This window comes from Haliotis asinina, chromosome 9 (assembly GCF_037392515.1).
Source record: "Haliotis asinina isolate JCU_RB_2024 chromosome 9, JCU_Hal_asi_v2, whole genome shotgun sequence".
Lineage (NCBI taxonomy): Eukaryota > Metazoa > Mollusca > Gastropoda > Lepetellida > Haliotidae > Haliotis > Haliotis asinina.
This window is the reverse complement of record NC_090288.1, coordinates 42,673,708-42,695,399: the sequence shown is the minus strand read 5'-3', so window position 1 is coordinate 42,695,399 and position 21,692 is coordinate 42,673,708. Positions and strand designations below refer to the sequence as shown.

The following is a 21,692-nucleotide window of genomic DNA, read 5'->3' as shown; positions in this document are numbered from 1 at the left end:
TCATAGTAAAGATTTTGTTGCATCAGAGTAGGTAGACATTTTGTGGATCGGCAAGACGTACACAGGTCCTGCCAACTCGAAGATGTCTCTCGTCAGTTTCATTCATTTCTAAACACATTTGGTTTTCTACTCATATTATTGCATCGCCCCACCCCCAAACAAACCCAAAGCAAACAAAAAACAAAAAAAACAAAAAAAAACGTTTTTCGATAAGTTAAAAAATGAATGAATTAAAAAAAAACATGGTTAGGTGCAGAGAGGATGCCATGAGAGAATGTTCTCTGTGTCATATATTTTTATAGATCTAGCTCAAACAATTATTTTGCTTATTATTCAACCTGGGATAATCTACAATGTAAATATATACATGTACTGTATAGATCTAGTCTCACAGATTCAGCCTGGGTAACTAAGAGGAAACGTTTCATCTAGCAAAGACACCTAAGCTAATGAACAGAGAGGAAATCAACGATTATAAAATATGAACTAATATATATTTATTTAATATGTCATCCTTGCGTCAATGCTCAAAATAACTGTTCACACATGCCTAGATAAACGTGATTCAGCAGTGTGACGGAGTCGCTTCGCAACCACTGGCAAAAATGTAAGCAAGGTTGCCATGGCCACTACCTCCGTTGTATACTATTTCAGCAAGTAACTGTACACACAATCGTTCCACGTGTCATTTACACCTGTAACAATCGAGTTTCTCCATAAATGTTATGACATCACGGGCTAAATATACACCTTTGATCAGCGTTCCCATAATTCTTTCTCATCTTCGTCACAGTCGAGCATTGAAAACAGGAAGTGTTCGGTAGATTTTATTCTCGGGAATCACCGGCTGTCGAATTTTATACAAATTTGTTATCTGCAATTTCACCCTTTGAAATTGTTCATATTTATATTGTGATTGGATTTTCACTCTGGAGTCTGACGGAAAACGTGCTTTTCTATCCTTTCCACAAAATTTTGGTTGAGAGTCGGTCGGCGATCAAGCTTCATGTCATTTGGTAAGTTGGGAGAATTCAGTGTACCCAATGCGCAGGCGCCGTGACTGAGACGAAACGGTATGATAAAAATAGAAAAAACAAGGGTGTCAGTTGAAATTTGTGCCATTGCATAATACAGATATCATTTATCTGGATCGACTTATGTATTCTGTGATCCGTTTAAAAATAAAATGCCGTCCAAACAAATTTCAACATTATGCATTACTCCCATCGGCCGCACGTGTCGAAGTAGGCCGCCATATTTGTTGGGTCTTACCCCTAAATCAAGAGGAAATCATTACATCTCTCCGGCAAATTGCAGGTTTTGTTGTCGTTTCGAGAAAATTTAACTATATATGCACATGTATCATTGTAAGAATGTGAAAAGGGGCCCCATAGCATGAACTGAAACTGTCAAATTACGACGGTCTCTTTGTGGTGCTTTGTCCTGTAATGTTCTAGAACTAGGATATTGCTTCGATTGCTGTATTATTGGGGTTGGTCAGGTCTAAGTTTGGATTTCTTTCACTATGCATGACTTTCAGGTTATTTTAGTAGCCAGCGCAGCACAGGTAGTATATATATGTGTGTGTCTGGTACGTGTGGCTACGTCTGATAGCGACGCCACTTGCCTTGGAACTGTCATCAACGATCACACCTTTACGAATATTGTTGGTATCTAAATGTGTTTCAAGTTGGCCCAAAGACAAAGTTAACACCAAGCTAGACTGGGTTACTCAGGATATCTCACAAGAACAGTTATAGATTGGTAAGAGTGGTTGTAAGACCATGTTTTTCATAACATTATATAACTGCCAGTCATTTTTTTCACCTGGATTAACATGACAGAAAACAGTTTGTGAGTGACACGTACTTCGGTGTTACCTGTGAAGTCACACTTTGCATAGAACAGTAGGGGCGCTAATGTTGGGCAATAAAGTATATGTTTTTGTGCCTACTGTCATGTTGGAAAACATCAATTCTGTTAGATTTGTTGTGGTTGAATGTTTGTGATTTCATTTGTGGAGTAACCTTGTTTGTAGATTTCAGTTCCAGTTTACCAACTGGCATGCAAACAGTTGTCGTATTTATTATACATTGAATTAATGAAACAAAATTAATCATGATACTTAATCATAGCTATTCACTGATCATGTTTTTATAAACAGCGGTGGATGAGAATCATGGCAGTGTAAATCAAGGCTGTTACTGTACACTCACATATTCGATGATTTGAATCAAAGCCTGTCATAAATACAATTTGTTATTCGTTGTCACCAGAACCGAATATGAATGAATATTTACAATTTTTCATCTGTACGTGTTTTGCTTGAGCCCTTTTGAAAGGGAGACATGCAAGAATGGAACTGTACTAGCATTGTAGGTGTGCAAGTCATGCTAGTTTGCAATGGCTGGATATTGTACTGTAGACTGTAACTATTAGTGTGCTACACATCAAATTCTAGTGTCATATCAGATCACTAGTTAATACTACAACAAATAAACAGTCAACATGGGGGTTCCATACTGTACATCAATCACTTACCTACAATATTCTATTCATGAATAATTATTATTATTCATTACCCAATATTCGTGATACATATATTCGCCATATAGTGTATTCATTGGAGCCCTAGTATAGGTAGATGTTTTCTCACAAATAACTGGAACAGTTGTTGCCATTCAGAATTTTTAATACCATTTCTGAAATAATGTCAATCTAAGTAAACTTAGTCTTGGTATTATTCGTTACAGTCTTACACTGAGTAATACTGTGACTAAGTTTACAAGACTGGAAATAATGTATATTTATATCCTACAGTAACCTTGAATAATTGTGTGACTGTTTGCTGTACAGTAAATAGATAAGGAATGAAACATCAATGACTTGTGAACTTGAACATGCTATTGACATCCCCCCTTCTCTCTCTCTCCGCTTAGGGAGTTCATAAGTTTATCTTAAATTTTTTCTCGTCTGTTACTTACCATGAAGAATTTTCTTCTCTTGCCTTTTATTGTTGTCAGATACCATGGGGAAAATGTACTGGACTTGTTATTGACTGAAACTGCGCATATGTGATACTGTTGTATTAGTAGTAACTGTCCTTTGGTCAGTAGTGTTTGGTAGTCAGCAAATCCATCACTGTCCAGATTCCTTGAACCAGCTTTTAAGTTTAACATTTGTGTTTTTCAAAGTAAATGAGCCAGTTATATAGGGCTGAGGTAGGGAGCCTAGTGGTTGAAGTGTTCATTCGTCTCACACAGAAGACCTGGGTTCAGTTCCCCCACATGGGCACGATGTGTGAAGGTGAAATTAGGTGTGTCCCATTGTGATATTGCTGGAACAAACAATGCTAAAAGCATCATGAAACAATACTCACTCAAACTATTGGGTACAGCCACAAAAAGATGGAAATTTGCAGACTTACATGAAGCAATATTCATTCCTGTAGGGTACAAATTTGTGGGTAGAAACCATACTTGCTTTGTCACTCACTTCAGCGTTAGAAGTATTTTAAGCCCATATTACTTACCAGACCTGTGAATGTCTGGGGTAGAATAGGCCTTTAGCAGCCCATGCTTGCCAGAAAAGAAACTATGCTTGTCATAAGAGGCCACTGACGAGATCAGGTGGTCAGGCTTGCTGATTTGGTTGACACATGCCATCGGTTCGCAGTTGCACAGATCGATGCACATGCTGTTGATCACAGGATTGTCTGGTCCAGAAGGGATTATATGCAGACTTCCACTATATCACAGGAATATTACTGAGTGCGACGTAAAATTAAACTCATTCACTCACTCTCTCACCTTTTGTAAAGGAAACAGATTATCAATTTGTGGCTATTTTGTATGTCAGCACAGCAAAGGACAAAACTCCTTAAAACATCTTTATCTTTTTCTAGAGAAAAACATTTGTTTTTACACATGAGAAAATAAGTTTGTTTTATAACCATGGTAATAAGCTGTGGGCAGTGCTCACTCCTGTGTTTGGGAAACTGACAAGTTTAGTGTAACTAATGTGAATAAATCAGGTACCTTGATGCTTCAGATGGGGAATTCTTGCATCTCCTCTCACAAGTGTGTAAGACCAGTATGTTGATGACAACGTCTCCTTAATTGCATAAAACAACATTTCTGACTGCTTCTTGCCTCTTCTCCAACCACCTAAAGAAGTGGCAAGAAGCAGTCCAGAAACTTTGTGTTGCATAAGAAACAAGAAGTTGACAGACATCCTTATACTTGTCTTATTCTCCAACTTCTAAATGCTTCTCAAGAATCTCATCATCTCAAAATTCAATGACTCTTGGTCATATTTCTTTCGTGATTAAAACTGAAACTAGGACTTTCAGCATATTGAATGCGTGATGTTTGTGCTTCAGATGTCCAGTAATACGGACGCTCCACCGGCCAAGAAACCAAGAACTGAGTCCAGTACGGGTGCAAACTGCACAAATAACTCAGGTGTAGCTACAAACAGCAGGGTAAGTTTCATCAGTAATACATTTTCTTCAGTGTTGACAAGGTTAACATCCAGAAGTGACTGACTGCCTGATTGACATGGTGTGACGGGGTACAAATGTATGTTGTTTTTGCTTACAATTGTCAGTTTGTTTTGATTCTCATGGTTAAAACATAACTGCACTCATGAAGATGTGGGTTAGGTTTGGGTTTTAGTAACATTTGCTTATCGGAAGAGGCGACTAATGTGTTCAGGTGGTCAGACTTCCCAATTGCATCGACTGATGTTCATACTTGTGATCACTTGATGGTTTGGTTCAGACTCAAGTATTTGCAGATTGCTGCTATATGGCAGGAATATTGCTGAGATTGATGTTAAGCATTACACAACAAACAACCGGAACATGATCCATGCTTGAGGTTTTGGATGTGAGTAAATAGTTCAGTGATAATCATTACTTTCCACCTGAAACAGGATTATTAATTGCTGGAGTGTCTGGTCCTGGCCTCATTCTCCACAAGCAGGCGTCATATTGTTATAATCATAATGGTGATAATAATTCTATGTGTTACATTGAACAACCATGTTCATGGATCAAACTTTCACATGCTTACTTGGGGATAGAGACGTCACCTTGACTCTCTGACTAGAAGGGAGTTGTGGGATAGTCTAGTGGTTAAGGTGTTTGCTCATTACACTGAGTGATAATCCATATTTGATTCCCACATTGATACAAGGTGTGAAGTTCATTTCTGGTTTCCCCCAGTAGTGATATTGATGGAATATTGCTGAAAGTGGTGTAAAACTAAGCTCACTGAAAGGTTCAAGATTTCTGCATGTGGGCAATCCTTGCAGCCATAATTCCGTTGCCAGTAATCTTCTTTCCGGGGTAGAATAGACCTTCAGGAACCCATGCTTGCCATAAAAGACGACTGCTTGTCGTAACAGGATCGGGTGGTCAGGCCCGCTGACTTGATTGACACGTCATTGGTTCCCAAATGCGAAGATTGATGCTTATGTTGTTGATCACTGGATTGTTTGGTCCAGATTCGATTATTTGCAGACCACCACCATATAGCTTGAAATTTGAATATTGCTGAGTGCGGCTTAAAACTAAACTCACTCACTCGCTCATAATGTTAACATGATTTCTTAGTGTTGGCGAGTCCTTAGTAGCAGACAAGTTTGCAACATTCAGGGATAGGGAAAATCATTGGCCATGGGCTATTTTGCACATTAGATTAAGAAATAGCCCATTAAAACGTTGAAGTTTTCTAAATTCAGAAAATGGCCCATTGTCAAAGTTCTCTATCCCAATCCTTGAACATTGCATGACTATTTAGATTTGTGACATAATATCAGGGATGGTCTTCAGTTTTAGTATGACAAGTAAATAAAGCACACTGAAACGTGTAGTATTGTGACGCCATTTTCATGTGGATGGATATTTAACAAGAACACCTATCAGCTGATACTGACAGTACAACAATACCTACACCTTAAATGTTTTTGGAATTCTGTTTCTGCTGACATCTTAAACAGTAGCCAAACTTGTTTTGGCTGTTTTAAATTTCCAAAACTATTTTTAGCCGTCTTGAATGCTCTTTAGTTTACTTTTATATTGACTTTTGCAATATTTCAACAACATGCTAATATTTGGCATTTATATTTTTCATGATTTCCATTGATTTTGACTTGTCCAAGAAAATCATGTAGGACTTATTGTAATTGTCAGATGATTTTTTTTTTTCAAGTAGAGGCCTGGGGGGATTCATTATTTTCTGATGACTCGTTAATATGAATCATCGCAGACTGTAAATGGAGAAATCACACCCCGCTACATCAGGAACCCACTACATGCGGAAATCTGTGACAGGTGTTTCAGTCTAACTTGAAGCCTATTTTGTGTGTATGCCACTGTGTGTATGTGTGTGTTTTAGCACGGTTTCTTATTTGTTTTTATTGTAGGTTGACATGGCGCAAAATGGAGCGACAGATGAAATTGATGAAGGTCTCTACTCCAGACAGCTGTAAGTATGCTTATTTAAAGTGTCAAAAGAAGACAGTTGCTAAAATAGAGAAGTAAACATATCTTAATCATAATGATTGATATCATTTTCAGCCTTTTCTTTCAAATTATTACCATATCAGTGTTTGCCCTTGACGTGAAAATTTAGGAGTGATCAGGACTTCCTTGTTTTATGAGAAGGAGTCATGGACATGGTTTGGGGAGTCAACTTCATTGTGGAACTTTTATCAAGACATCAACTGTGATTGTTTAATAACGATGAAAAACAAGGTATAGCAGGTCAGGTATTTAATTAGCATTGAGCAGTTAACTGGCAAACAATAAACTGAGTAATGATTACACAATGCCATTTAGAAAGTGTTCAAATGTGACATATTGATGTGTTAGATTTTTTATTACATTTTCTTAGTAAATTACAAATCCTTTGACGTTTTTTTAGTTGAGTCCTCTCTGGAGTCACACCCTAAGAGTCAGGTACCTAATTGTGGAAGTCATGGTGGCTGACACTGTGTGCTGGTGATTAAGTGCCTGACTCTGAGGGTGTGAGTTCAAATCCTGGATGGCAATCAACTGAAAAAAGTACTAGAATTTGTACTTTACTAAGAAAGTGTAATCACAAATATATGTTAAAATAAACTATTTAGTTTTAAACAACAGCAAATTACATTGCTTAGATTATCTGAACTTAGGGCCCAGTAGCATTGTGCCAACAGTGACGCAAGCTTTTAAATTCACTGTGTATTTGATATAATTTGGACGTCAAATACTCGTGTTTTCTGCATAAGGGCAAACCCTGCATATTTAAGATTGTTGAGATGAGACACTGATTGTGTTTCAGGTATGTTCTTGGTCATGAAGCCATGCGGCGGATGGCCAATTCCAATATCCTTATCTCAGGAATGAGAGGTCTGGGTATTGAGATTGCCAAGAATGTAGTGCTCGGCGGTGTGAAGTCGGTCACAATACATGACAATGGCAATGCAGCATGGATGGACTTGTCTAGTCAGGTATGTTTAGTCACAACATCTGGTTTCCGGAACATGCTAACTTTGGTTTATTTGTTTTTGTCTTTGTGAAACATGAAATAAGTGGCCACACTTTTACAATGACCCGTGCATATCCATTTGGCTTGGGATTCTGGGCTATTTGTGGAAAAATATGCATGCCATGGCGTAGGATAGACAGTAAGCTTTGGTGTTCTTGCTTACATTACTTACCTTCTATTCCAGTTTTTTCTGCGTGAGGAAGACATTGGGAAGAACCGTGCAGAGGTGGTACAGCCTCGTCTGGCAGAGCTGAACAGCTATGTTCCTGTCTCAGCCTACTCAGGGGAACTTTCAGAGGATTACCTCAAACAGTTTCAGGTGAGGAAACAAAGAAACATTTAGGACATCTTCCATCAGGCGATGTAACCTTATCAGACCCATGAAGATCCTGGTTAGAATTGGTCTTCAGTCACCCAGTCAGTTCAGAGGCAACTAATGGGATCAGGTAGTTGTTGACACAAGATCAAGTCCCAAATGCATAGATTGATGTTCATGCTGCTAATCGCTTGATTGTAATTCACGAAAATGTTGACTTTGTTGCTTAGTGAAATGAGATGTACTCTGGAAATAGATATTGTGCATGTACCTAAGGAGACCTTTATGAACATGGAAAATGGATATTTTATGATGCATCTACATTTTGTTTTAGGTTGTTTGTTTGACAAACTCTTCACTAGATGACCAAATCCGTATTGGAGAGTTCTGTCACTCCAAGGAAATCAAGTTCATCGTGGCAGATACCAGAGGATTGTTTGGGTAAGTCATTAGCAGTAATACTGATGTAGAATTAAATTTCAAAAGCTAGTCAAGGTAATATTTGTAATCAGAGCCATGAACAATCGATTTTATCTTGATCTCTTCAGTAGCAAAAAATCAGTAAAATTTACACAATTTGAATGGCATATCAGAGGTACAGATAATCTGTGTATCTGTATGAAATTATGAAAATATTTATGTGAAATCTCAATTTTTGTAATGCCTGTTGCGTACTAGTGTGCTTGAAGTTTTGTAAATACTCAATAAATTTGTCCGTACATGCGTACACTCAAAAATGTCAAATTTAGCTTGTGTAGCAGTGCATAGATAAAATAACTGACAAACTGAGGTATATGGAGAGGCTCTGTTTCAATCACTTGGAGTCTTGGCACCTTGCAGTCTTACGTATCTCAGTTCTCATATTACAGATCCCACAAATATAACATGTAAACTTTGTTAGGTTTTACAATTAATGGAAAATGGCAAAATACCCAGTTGTGTTTGAGTGGATACAATTTATTTGGTTACTCCAAGGAAAATTAAAATACCCGATTGAGATCAATGCAAGGGGAGTACATAACTTGATGTCCCCGAAAGTTGTCTGTAGCTCTGGCATATGACCCAGTTTGTTTATATAGATGCATCGAATGCTTTGTGGAGTAATTGACTGTTGCTGATAACTGGATATTTGTTTTGCCTTTATTTCAATGTTAAAATATCTCAAAACCTTTTTATGAGTCTTTATTTTGAACAAGACAGTGTGTTTTGCCAAGATCACTTGGTTTAAAATCTGTAGCAAGTCCCATCCATCCATCAGATTTTGGGACTGTGGTGAAGAAGAGCTGATAAAAGTGAACTAGTCATAGTACTTCATCACTTGTCAGTGGTTTTTCAGGGTGGGGAGTGATTATTTACAGGCAGAAGAGGTGGCTGGGATATAGGGGACTATGCAGAGATTACCATACACATGAAATATTTGAACAGTGAGGTTACAATTGGTCCTCAGCAAGAAAGAGATACCTGACACTAACAGGATTAGATGGTCAGGCTTACTGATTTGGTTAATACATGGAACATTATCATCAGTGATGGGAGGGAGGGGTAGCCTAATGGTTCAAGTATATGATCATCCCTTTGAAGACGTGTTCGATTCCCCACATCATAATCATTCATTCACTCGCTTGTGTGATGCCCATTTCTGGTGTCTTCTGGTGTCTTCTGGTGTCTTCTGCTGTGATATTGCTTATAATATTGTAAAAGTAGAGTCTAGACTCACTCAGTCACTTGTATGGTCTGTGCTCATGATGTCAGTCACTTGATCACCATCTTCACCATCTTGACGCCATGTGACATGAATATTGCTGAGTGAGGTAGGGAGAAAAATGGCAAACTAAACCTTTAGTGTTTGAAATTCTGTCGGCATGGTCATGTTTCGAAGGTTTGTTATGGTTGTTTCTTTAATTTTTTTGGCTCAAGTCTGTAAAACTCACATATTGATACGATTCCATTTCAGTCAGATCTTCTGTGACTTTGGTGAAGGTTTTGTTGTGACTGATGTAGATGGAGAGCAGCCAAACAGCACAATGGTGGCATCTGTTACAAAGGTAGGGTTGTTCTTGTTATACCTTGAATGTATTAAATGGGTAGAAAGGTATCCTCTTGTAAACATCCAAAATGAATAATTTACCCATAAAAGAAGGGACCTATCTTAGACTTGTTAGAGTCCCAAATTTGAATTAACAATTTTCCCCGATTGGCAGTCGTTTCACCTTGTTTATAGTCTGTATATTGCAAAATCTTCACTTTGCCTGTCTCCCCTACAGTTACTTCCATTTCCTCAGAATGCACATGACAACATATGTTGATGTATGAAGAACTGGAACATTCCTGAAATGTTAACTGTGGGATAATGTCGCCATATAGCTGGAATATTGCTGAGTGCGACGTAAAACTAAACTCACTCACTCACTCACTCACTCACTCACTCACTCACTCACTCACTCACTCACTCACTGTGGGATGAGAAAACACTTCCTGCTTTTCGTGAGTCGGTAGACTCTTGAATTGTACATGTAACTGCAGTCATACAAACAATAACAACAATTCTGAAGACTAAAATCAAAATGTTAAAATTCAGAATGACTGAGTGTGAGATGGCGGTCTTGGCTCGATTGCTTGGACCAGATGGGCACAAGTTGTGAAGCCTGTTTCTGGCGTCCCCTGCCATGCTGCTACTGGAATGTTGCTAAAACCACACATACTGGTGATGGTTCTCCTTGAATACATTCACATGTCCTTTTATGTGTTTTTATAGGAAGTAGAAGGTATTGTGGCCAGTGTCGATGAGACTCGGCATGGCTTTGAGGACGGAGACTATGTCACATTCCATGAAGTCCAAGGCATGACTGAACTCAATGAATGTGAACCAAGAAAAATCAAAGTGTTGGGTAAGGCGACTTTCTGTTGTCATACTGTGGGGTGAAAGACCACCAGAACAGTTAAATGTAGCTTTCAGTGCCTTTCATCTGTTGCATGGCTGGGAATTCTACTGCATTTTGTTTTCTGTATTTGTTATGAATGTGCATCAAAAATAGAAATATAAAATATATACAGTAATTGATACACATAATTTGCAAGTTATTGATGATTGTAGGAGCAAGGTGTTCAATACAATCTGTAGTATGTATATCATAATAGCATGCAGTATATTGTTAAATACATGTTTCTTGTGTGAGATACATTAATTGAGTCATGTTCATTGTATTTACTTTCAGGGCCGTACACATTCAGTATTGGTGACACAAGTGGCCTGTCGGACTATGTACGTGGAGGAGTGGTCACAAAGGTTAAAATGCCGAAGACACTGAACTTTGTAAGTATTGTTTCGGAGCTAGATCAGTTATGAAACTGATAAGTCGTAACTTACCCAGTACTTGCAATTGCTACCCAAAATTTGTAATTGTTACCCAGTGTTTTCAGTTGTTGCCCAGTAATTTAAATCATTACCCAGTACTTGTAATCATTACCCAATATATATAATTGTCACCTAGTATTTGTTATCATTGTCCTTTATTTGTAATCATTACTTAGTACTTGTAATTATTACCTAGTGTTTGAAATTGGTACCCAGTATGTGTTATTATGTAATTGTTATCTACTACCTGTAATGGCTACTCAGTATTTATAATCGTTATCCAGTATTTGGAATTATTGCCCGTATTTGGAATCGCTATCCAGTAATGATTACACAGTGCTTAAAATTGTTATCTAGTATTTGAAATATTGTTACCCAGTTTTTGAAATTGTTACCCAGTATCTGTGATCATTACCTTCTATTTCCAAGCGGTACCCAGTACTTGCAATAATCATGACACAGTATGTTTTTAGCATTTTCCAGTACTTGTAATTGTTACCCAATCTTTGTGATTATTACCCAGTATTTGTAATGGTGACCTCAAGTTCACGATATGGATGGAGTGGATTTGTTACATCCCTATTATTTGCAAGGGTGTGAGTCTTGAACACAACACGTAACTATGGCTAGTTTTTCTGCTTCAAAGTGCAACGTCAAACTATTTGATGGTTAGTCGTAACAGCATGAAGAAGTATTTATACTGCTTATTGGTACTTCAGAAATCCATCAAAGCAGCTTTGGAGGCACCAGAGTCTTTGATCACAGATTTTGCAAAGTTTGATCGACCAGGCCTGCTTCACATAGCTTTTCAAGCGTTACATGAGTTTGTAAAACAGAAGGGAGCCCTACCCGCACCAAGAAACAAGGTAAAGAACAGAGAAATAAAATCTGTGATATATTCTCAAGCATAAGTCATGTCATGTGTCATTTCAGGAATTGAATGGAAACATTGTTATAACAAATACAGTGTGGGATATATTGTGACATATTATATATCAACGCAGCATGTGATGACAGATGCATCATGGGATACATTGTAATGCTAAATACACTGTGTGGGATAACAAAGGCCACAACTTCAACAACTAACAGCTTCTTTTTGTTGCTTTGCGGGGCGTTCTTGTGTAGACTCTTTCACTGTAATGAAAATAAAAATGAGACAGTCTTCACCAAAAAGTTGCTCCATGCAACAAACAAGAAGAAGTCATCCATAAATTTGTAACCTTTGTAGTAAACTCAACAACTTCTAATTTGCCTATCAAACAATTATCATGGAAATTATATTGAGATGACAAAACAGCATAAAATATGGTGCAATGGCCAAAGTGTATATATTTAGATACATATTTAGATATATATTTAGATAAACTTAGATAAATGCAGCATGGGATATGTTTTAATGACAGTAGCAGGATAGAGTAATGATTCATAGTGACAAAGCAGTAGGGGATATATCATTGTTATACCACAGCATTGAATTTAGTGCAATGCTGTGGTAATGTAGTAGCATTGAATATAGCATTTTGACAGAGCATCAGGGAATCAGTTATGCTCACCAGAGTTATCCTGCATACAACTCTATGGTTATCTCCTTTCAGGCTGATGCTGATGCATTCTTGGAGGTTTTCAAAGACATCAACTCTAAGTCAGCTGCCAAGGTTGAAGAGTTTGATGAGAAACTGGTGAAGGAGTTTGCTGAGGAATGTCAGGGAGATCTCTGCCCAATTGCTGCAATGATTGGTGGCGTCACAGCTCAAGAAATCATGAAGGTAGGATTTCAAAGACTGTCTTATCATCTTTCTGAAACAATAATTATGACATCAGGCTATTGGTGTTGCAATTCATTCAGAGCAAAATTCACTGGTCTTTCATTTTGGCCAATTTAAAGTAATGCAACCATAGGTCATGATGCAGAAGTATAAAGGAGTTACTTCACAAACATATATCAACTATAGTGATGGTGTGTTGTCCTGTGCAAAGTTTGAAGGTCTTCAGTTATTTTTAATTTGAAAACAGAATTATATTTTGTTCTTTGATGATGCTATTCTGCCGGACATTTGTTCCTGGGATATTCTGTAGTAAGTGAAATTGTTTCTGTTTATATACAGGCCTGCAGTGGCAAGTTCAGCCCTATTTTCCAGTACATGTACTTCGATGCCATCGAGTGTCTCCCAGAGGACAGGGAGATCCTGACAGAGGAAGAATGCAGACCTGTGAGTCAATGATATGAGAGATTTCAAGGCTGTTAGCTTCCACTGAAGCAATGATAGTGGTTGACAAAAACATTACGTTTACTGAGGTCTATCTTTTATCTAATTAGCTGTTCTGTGAAGTTGTTTGAGTGCCACGTCCAGTTATATCTCATGCCTACTGCACTAAAGGTAGGTTGTCACTGTTATGGGGACAAGTAGTCCATGCTGTTTTGTTTATTTATATTTAGTGACATTTTTGTGTTACTGGACCTGTTTTCAAACAGTGAATGCAAGACAACCAGAAACACTTACATTTTGTCACCTAATTTTTTATGGTCTGTTACCTTATCCGAGTATTGGTGATCCAGGTTCGGAACACTATCCTCATGATATTTCAGTATGTGTTTCAGTTATTGAATATCTCCGTTTCAAGGTCCAAGATTGAAGCTTTCTTTACAATATTGTGTTACAGAGGGACACACGCTACGATGGACAGAGGATTGTGTTTGGAGAAACATTTCAGAACAAGCTAGGTGATCTTAAGTACTTCTTGGTAAGTGTTCTTACAAACCTGTACATTCTGTCAGAGGGACGGTGGGGTAGCACAGTGGTTAAAGTGTCCGTTAATCATACTGAAGACCTTGGTTCGATTCCGCATATGGGTACATTGTGTGAAGTCCATTCTGGTGTTCTGTGCCGTGATATTGCTGGAATATTGCAAAACGGCGTAAAATAAAACATTATGTTTCAATTAATGTTTTTATGTCAGTAATAATCATTTTAATGTAAAGAACTAGGTGCAGAGTTATGATTTGGGCGTGATTGATCATGATTGTGGTGTTCACAGTCTACCTGCAAAGATCAGGGTTGGAATTGAACTTCAGCAACCCATGCTTGTTGTAAAATGTGACTGGGATGAGGTGGTTAGGCTAGCTGACTTGGTTGATGCATGTCATCATGTCGCAGTTGAATAGATTGATGTACATGCTGTTGGTCACTCGATTGTCTTGTCCAGACTCCAGTATTTACAGACCACCACCAGTATCCCTGGAAACCAACCAATCTTGTCAATCTGAAAAAGATGTAGTGTTTAAGAGTTCTATTTCACTATGGTTTTTTTATTGTCCATTGTGGTGTTCTTTGTGAACATTCTCCGCAGAAAAAAATGTAGCAGCAAAGCTGATACTTCACATATACAACCCTGTTAATGTATGTTAATGTAATGTTTTTTTATGGTTGTTTCTAGGTTGGAGCAGGAGCTATTGGCTGTGAGATGCTCAAGAACTTCGCAATGGTCGGTTTGGGATGTCGCAAAGGGAAGGTGATCGTCACAGATATGGACACCATTGAGAAGTCCAACCTCAACAGACAGTTCCTCTTCAGACCATGGGATGTGCAGGTATGTACAGTAGTTAAACTGGAGTGTGAGGAGGGAGTATAGATTGTCTGGCCTCACTCAAATAATGAGTCCTTTCTCAGATAATAAGCAAGTTCAGGTCTTGATCAGTGTTATGCTGATCCCAGATTAAATTCAAGGTAAGAGCAAGCTTTTGGATCAAGACGTGAGGCTCATTGACTGATGGTTGTACTCTGTTTTCTGTTCGGGAAAAGAGCAGTAGGGTAGCCTTGTGTAAAAAATCACTCTTGTGACTGGGTTCACTTCCCCACTTAAGTGCACAGTGTTCTACTAGTGTGTGTGTGAGTTGGGTTTTACACCGCACTCAGCAATATTTCAGCTATATGGTGGTGGTATGTAAACAGTTGCGTCTGGACCAGACAATCCTGTGATCAACAGCATGAGCATCGATCTATGCAATTGGGAACCATTGACATGTCGACCAAGTCAGCAATCCTGACCACCCGATCCCATTAGTCGCCTCTTACGACAAGCATAGTCGCCTTCCATGGCAAGTATGGGTTACTGAAGGCCTATTCTACCCCAGACCTTCACGGGTCCAGTGTTCTATGAACCATCTAGCTTCTTCAATATGTTAATCAATAATGTTAATCATACATGTCAGAATCCACAATCAACATAAAGCATGTTCTTCTTGCACGTGTAATTCTTTTTGATAGCTATCTTGTTGAACAAAGCTGTTGTCTCTGGCAGCTCCTAATGTCTAATAAAGATACAAAGCCAACTCGGGTGCTGTAAATGCATGTGTGTCCCTGAAAGTATACTTTAACATTGTCCTCTTCAAACATATGTAGTAGCTCCCTGCTCAAGCAACTAACAGGAATGCAGTCAAGCTATACAAAATTGGTAAGGTTTAACTGAAATGTTATGGCCTCACCTGTGGTAAAGCAGTTACATACAGACATGATGTACTTTAGTGTGTATTTGCACTGTAACAATGTCTGTAAGCTATGTTAAACCAGTGATAGCGCTGTGTATTCTCATGCCAGAATAACAAAATGTTTCAGAAAACAAAATCCTCAACAGCAGCCAACGCTGTGAAACAGATGAACCCAAGTTTCAACATTGAGGCCCGAGAGGACCGTGTAGGAGCAGAGACTGAGAACGTTTACACAGATGAGTTCTTTGAGCAGCTGGATGGCGTCACAAATGCCTTGGATAATGTGGACGCAAGTGAGTGGCGCAAATCTTTAAGCTTGTCACTGGCAGCCATGTTTCATTAGTATATTTCCAATTTCCTTTTCATCATCTTGCATGTATAGTATGGCTGTCAGATATGAAGGGTTTAACTTTTGGTGCATGCATGTGCACGTTTATCTAGCTGGAATATTTTTAAAATTTTAAAATAACTTTCGAAATAGTGAGTGTGAAGTGTGGTAGCTCTGGTCAGTAATCTGAGGGAGAGCACTGATGGTGTTGAGTAACATTTGTGTTTCTGAAAAGGATTTTGTGTACATTGTAAAGTATGCTGAGATGGTAATATAGTAATTCATTGCCTGTTCAACTTTCAGGAATGTACATGGATAGACGGTGTGTGTATTACAACAAGCCCCTGTTAGAATCAGGGACACTGGGAACAAAGGCCAATGTTCAGGTATGTAGCGGCCGATATGTGTGATACAGGTGGAACACTGTCGGTAATGTCATGTTCTGTATTGTATGTCTCTTCAGTGTGAAAAAAGCCTCAGTTTTTGGCAGGTAAACAGGTACACAGTGCTTGTAGTAAATGAGGATCTAGGGTATTACAAGGCTGATAGTAGTGTCCATGGCTCTTTCTCAACCATTTTGTGCATTGTGATGAAAGGCGAAATTTTCAGTGATAAATGGTCTCTTGCACCATTCTTTTAAGTGTTGGTATGTGGACTTGTTAATAGGAGAGATCACAAGAAAAAGAAACATTTTCTAGAGTTATGCATGGAACTTGTTGCTAAAGGTATCACCAGAAAATGTGGTGATAACATGGATGCTTGTTCTGATGCTGACGGTGCAATGTATTTCTTACAGGTTGTCATTCCTGGTGTAACAGAGTCCTACTCCTCATCCCAAGATCCACCAGAGAGATCTATACCCATCTGTACTCTAAAGAACTTCCCCAATGCCATAGAACACACTCTACAGGTATATCCACTTTGCATGTGTTTTGTAGATGCTCATGACGTCAGTCTCCAGATTGTCAAACCAAGTCGACGAGCCTGACCACTTGATCCCACTAGCTGAGTCTTGCGACCTGTATTGTTTGCTGTTTAATGCCACATTCAGGCTATATGGTGGCGATGTGTAAATAATAGAATCTAGACCTGACAATCCAGTGATCAACATCATGAGCATTGATCTGCTCAGTTGTGATACTTTTAACACATTAACTGTATTAAAAGTAATGTTGTGATACTTTGTGCTTTAAACAATTAAGATTATCAAAACATGGTTTGATATTATGTTGAATATAAGTCATACATGAGAAATAAATACTGTTTGCATAATTACCACAACAATCATTAAAAATTCACAACATACCTGTGGACCACAACGACAGGTTAGAGTTGTTGCCTGACATGGTGTATGCTGGGCGCCTGACACATGTAGCTTTTATAGAGAGCAGTCATTTGACCTGCCTCAGCAACACTTGCATGGACTGCATGTGCCAAGGCTCAGGATGTACCTGTCAGACCACAAGTAAGGTGGGCTGTTTATGCCAACATCAGTGAGTGCTGAAAAGTAAGGTGCAGTGTTAATGACAAAACAGGTTTTAGCCTGTGACACAAAACCATGACTCTTACTGTTTGAAAGAATGTCATTGATGTTTTGTCCTGTTTGCCATGTATTGGTGGGCTAGACATACTTGTTTGGTTTTGAGTCAAATATTTTTTTATTGTTGCAGTGGGCTCGTGATGATTTTGAAGGCATGTTCAAACATCCAATGGAGAGTGCCCAGCAGTATGTTACAGACCCCAAATTCACAGAAAAGACTCTCAAAACACCTGGATACCAGTCTGTAAGTCTCCAGCAAACAATGTTTAGTCTTCTGGACAACCAGAATTTGAATAGTCACTATATTACATGTAGTGTATCCACTGACTACTGGCTTTAAGCATATTGTGACAAACAAAACAGAATAAAATTGATCCCCTGTGTGTAATGGTTGTGGGGATTTTGCAGTTAGTACGAAAGATGTACACCTGGTAATGATTAAGTTTGTTACCTGTGGGTTATAATCGGGTTCACGTTGATTATTGTTCCTAAAGTTGACAGCAACAAACAAGTGCTTGTTGATTTCGAAGTTGAAGAGGGGTGATTGCCTGGTCTAGTTGTTAAGGCATTCGCTTATAACATCAAAGAACTAGGTTCAATTCCCCAGATGGGTACAACATGTGAAGCCCGTATCTGGTGAAGGCAATCAGCATGAACTAAGTTGTTGGTTGTTTTGAGAATTTATCATTTCTCATTTTAGTTTCTCTTGGATATAATAAATTTTTAACTTACCTTACCATAGGTCTTATGCATATTACCTCTAGCTTCGCTAAACGAGATCAGACAGTCGTTGATTCGCCATCCCCTCGATGGCTACCTCATGTAATCTACGAATGTAGTCACGGAAGTGACGTGATCTCTCCACTCGCGCGAGAGCGCAGAATCCAAAATTCACTTTTACCTTTAGCGTTCGTGCGAACGGACGTGTTGGTTTGCAGTTTTTTTTTTTCCTACTGTGTGTAGTTTCAATAAAGTTGCTACTCCTTGGTAGGTATGGTTTGTATCCCCTCATTATGTATCAAAGTCAAGTCATACAAGCATTTAATGTGCTTACCTTGCTACCTCGTGTTGTTCTTTTCTCACTCAGGCTTGGCTTGGCCATGTCGGAGGTGAGAACGACATGGCGTCCATGAGGGTAGTTCATCTTGTTGGTGGTTTGCCCGTCATGTTTCTGCCCATGCTAGGTCATTTTCACTTGTGTTTTCGGTATTTAGCATACTTTTTTCTGCCATGAATTTCAGCGTAGCGAAGGCAGCCATTGTGGTTGTTATTTTTCGCTGCCCCGCACTTACGGGTGTGCCTATTTTTTACGTAGGGGTGCAACTACTTTCTACATTTTTATGTAGGGGGTTTTCCTCCTAGTATTGTATTAACATGTCGTCAAGTCGTGGTTTCTTGTCTGTTACAGTTCTGTGTATGACTCGACACTATTGTACTGTCTGCAAGGGGCAGAAATCAGCCAAGGACCCACATCCCTGGTGTCCGGATTGTGCGTCCGCTGTTTGTTCGATCGATAGTCGGTGCCTACACTGTCAAGCGTTATCTCTCACCGATTTCAAGACCTTTTTGGCGGTTCGGAGGAAACGTTTTACGCAACGTAAGAGAAGAATGTCGTCGCCAGCGTCTTCCTTGGGATCCTTACCTGACGACCAAGATCTACCACCGCCTTCAATACCACTATCAACGCCGAGTGTGGAGCGCTCATCTATTACGCCGGCGCGCTCCTCTCCAGAGCCTACGCGTTCGGACGCCTTTGTAGATTTATCTCACCCGGATGCCTTATCCCATCCTGAAGTTCAGAGGCTTCTGCGATCTCTCTTGACGCCGGGCGCTGCTGTACTCCCTACCTCGGTATCTACACCTTTACCAACGACAGCGCCTAGACTTACGCCAGCGCCGTTGCCTGTACCAGCGCCTCTGCCTGTCCCGGCGCCACTGCCTGTCCCGGCGCCTTTGTTTACATCAGCACCGGTGTTTTCGTCAGCGCTTATTCCGACGCCAGCGCCTATTCCGACGCCAGCGCCTGTACCAACGCCAGCGCCAATATTGTTGCCGGACCCTGCTCCTATAACTACGTCTTATCGGATCCCCAGAGTGTCTCATACGCTGACTAAAGAAGAAATGTTACAGCGCCAGCTGGATGAAGAGCGCGCTCGTCGTTTAGAGGCTGAGCGCTCCCGGCGCAGATCTCGTTCTAGGTCCCCGAAGGGTCGGCGCTCTCGTTCTCCACACCGTAGCAGGCGCCGGCGCTCCCGGTCGGTTTCCCGCTCTCCAAGGCGCTCCTTAGAGGAAGACTCACGTACCAGAAGTAGACGTAGAGTGCGATCTCGGTCAAGATCACCACGACGTCTCTCTAGATCCCAGCGTTCGCGATCGCCGGAACCACTGCGGACTTCCGGCAAAGAATTTAACACTAAGAACTCTGCTTCCAACTCGAGTCAGCGACGAGAATCAACCTCTATTTCCTGGGAGGAACACGAGGAACAGTTCTTTTGCCCAGACTATGAGGAGGAACCTGGCAATGTTGGTGATAGTGATGGCACCTATCTTCCCTTAACTGCTGTCTTTGAGTGGATTGCCGACAGATTACCGGACTGTCCTTCCCCTTCTTCGGATTCAAACAACCCGGCGTCGATTCACTTGACTCCTGAGTTACTTATTCCACCACACCCTATGGTGGCGGATGCGATTATTTTGTTAGACTCGGACTTTGCGAAGTTATCCTTAAATCCGACCATCAAAGCGTCGAAGTCTAAGAAATCAGATTATAAAGTGCACAGTCTGGATTTTGCCGACAACGGGGCGGCGCTAGACGATTCAATTAAGAGGTTGTCAAGTTCAACTCCATCATCTTACAGAGTTCAGGATTCAAAGTTAGCAGCTGTTGATACTGAACTGAAACGTATGCTTAAACCTATCTCGGCGCTTGCGTCAGCCACCTCCGCTGCAGCCTTGGATTTGTCAGAGGATAATGCCTCGAGGGTGGATCATTTAACTACCATTTTTGCTTGGCAAGGCAGAGTACTCCATGACCTACTTGGACACTTACGTGCGGCGCTAGCCATGACTACTACTATGCGCCGATCTGGATTTTTAGATGCTTGTTCTTGGCAAGAGGAATTTAAACGTCAACTTCTTCGTGCACCATTTACGTCTAAGTTCCTCTTTGATGAAAAGATACCGTCGGTGTATAAACAACATGCCGAACTTACTAACACGGAAGTGGCGCTGTCAACTTTCGAGGCCTTGGGCTCTGCATTTCGTGGCCGAGCCAGGGGTAATGCCAAGAAAAGATATGTACCCAGGAGAGAGTCGATCCGTTCCTCGTTTGGGAGGGGACGAGGTCGTACCAAAGACTCAGATGTCCAGCGCAAGCCTCAAGAACGTGGCAGGGATGCCCCAGCTACGTCCGGTCGGGGTAGGGGCAAGCGTCCCTACTCCGGCCGCTGAAGCCATGGACTACTACGACTGGGACCTCCCACCCCCAGTCGTACCAGTTCATCCGACCCCTGTAGGTGGGAGACTAGGGATCTTCTGGGCCAACTGGACATTCCTGGAAGACCCGTTTGTTTGCAAGATCCTGAGAGCCGGCTACAAGCTACCACTAGCCAGAGCTCCGCCGTTGACTACCACTCCCCTGTCACGAGGGTACTCAATAGATCAACAGGTACTTATCCTAGAAAACATCAACATTTTATTAACAAAACATGCTATAGAGATAGTGTCAGAACCCCATCTCTCCCCGGGGTTCTATTCACCCATCTTCCTGATACCCAAGAAAGGTTCCACCAAAATGCGGATGATTCACAACATGGCGACTTTCAACAACCTGTATTTAGCCGAGCCCCCGCATTTCCGAATGACATCACTGGATCAGATCCGAGCCAAATTGTCACCCGGAGCTTGGATGGCCAGCCTAGATTTACAGGATGCTTACCTGCACGTTCCTGTATTCCCACGCCACAGGAAGTTCCTGCGTTTCATATTCAACGGAGTACACTACCAGTGGCGAGTGCTGCCGTTTGGAATTTCTACGGCCCCGTGGCTTTTCACTCGGGTCACACTGCCTGTCACCCGGTTTCTGCACCTCCGGGGGATAGACTTCGATCCTTACATCGACGATTGTTTT

General features: G+C 40.4%; 1 protein-coding gene across 3 annotated transcripts in view; it reads left to right on the top strand.

Annotated features, from left to right (window-relative positions):
* Positions 1–769: 769 nt before the first annotated feature.
* LOC137295642 (ubiquitin-like modifier-activating enzyme 1) overlaps positions 770–21,692 on the top strand; it is a 32,359-nt gene continuing 11,436 nt past the window's right edge. Inside the window, exons 1-18 of one of the 3 annotated variants that reach the window (XM_067827100.1) lie at positions 770–1,016; positions 4,382–4,483; positions 6,430–6,491; positions 7,329–7,497; positions 7,720–7,854; positions 8,186–8,292; positions 9,806–9,896; positions 10,607–10,739; positions 11,067–11,164; positions 11,926–12,072; positions 12,805–12,975; positions 13,315–13,419; positions 13,871–13,951; positions 14,645–14,797; positions 15,823–15,988; positions 16,327–16,409; positions 16,820–16,933; positions 17,694–17,807. In XM_067827100.1, coding sequence (XP_067683201.1) covers positions 4,382–4,483; positions 6,430–6,491; positions 7,329–7,497; positions 7,720–7,854; positions 8,186–8,292; positions 9,806–9,896; positions 10,607–10,739; positions 11,067–11,164; positions 11,926–12,072; positions 12,805–12,975; positions 13,315–13,419; positions 13,871–13,951; positions 14,645–14,797; positions 15,823–15,988; positions 16,327–16,409; positions 16,820–16,933; positions 17,694–17,807 — 2,031 coding nt within the window. In that variant the 5' untranslated portion in view covers positions 770–1,016. Of the gene's footprint in view, positions 1,074–1,216; positions 1,318–4,381; positions 4,484–6,429; positions 6,492–7,328; positions 7,498–7,719; positions 7,855–8,185; positions 8,293–9,805; positions 9,897–10,606; positions 10,740–11,066; positions 11,165–11,925; positions 12,073–12,804; positions 12,976–13,314; positions 13,420–13,870; positions 13,952–14,644; positions 14,798–15,822; positions 15,989–16,326; positions 16,410–16,819; positions 16,934–17,693; positions 17,808–21,692 lie in introns of those variants that run through there. The other 2 variants (XM_067827102.1, XM_067827101.1) reach the window with 2 other exon arrangements.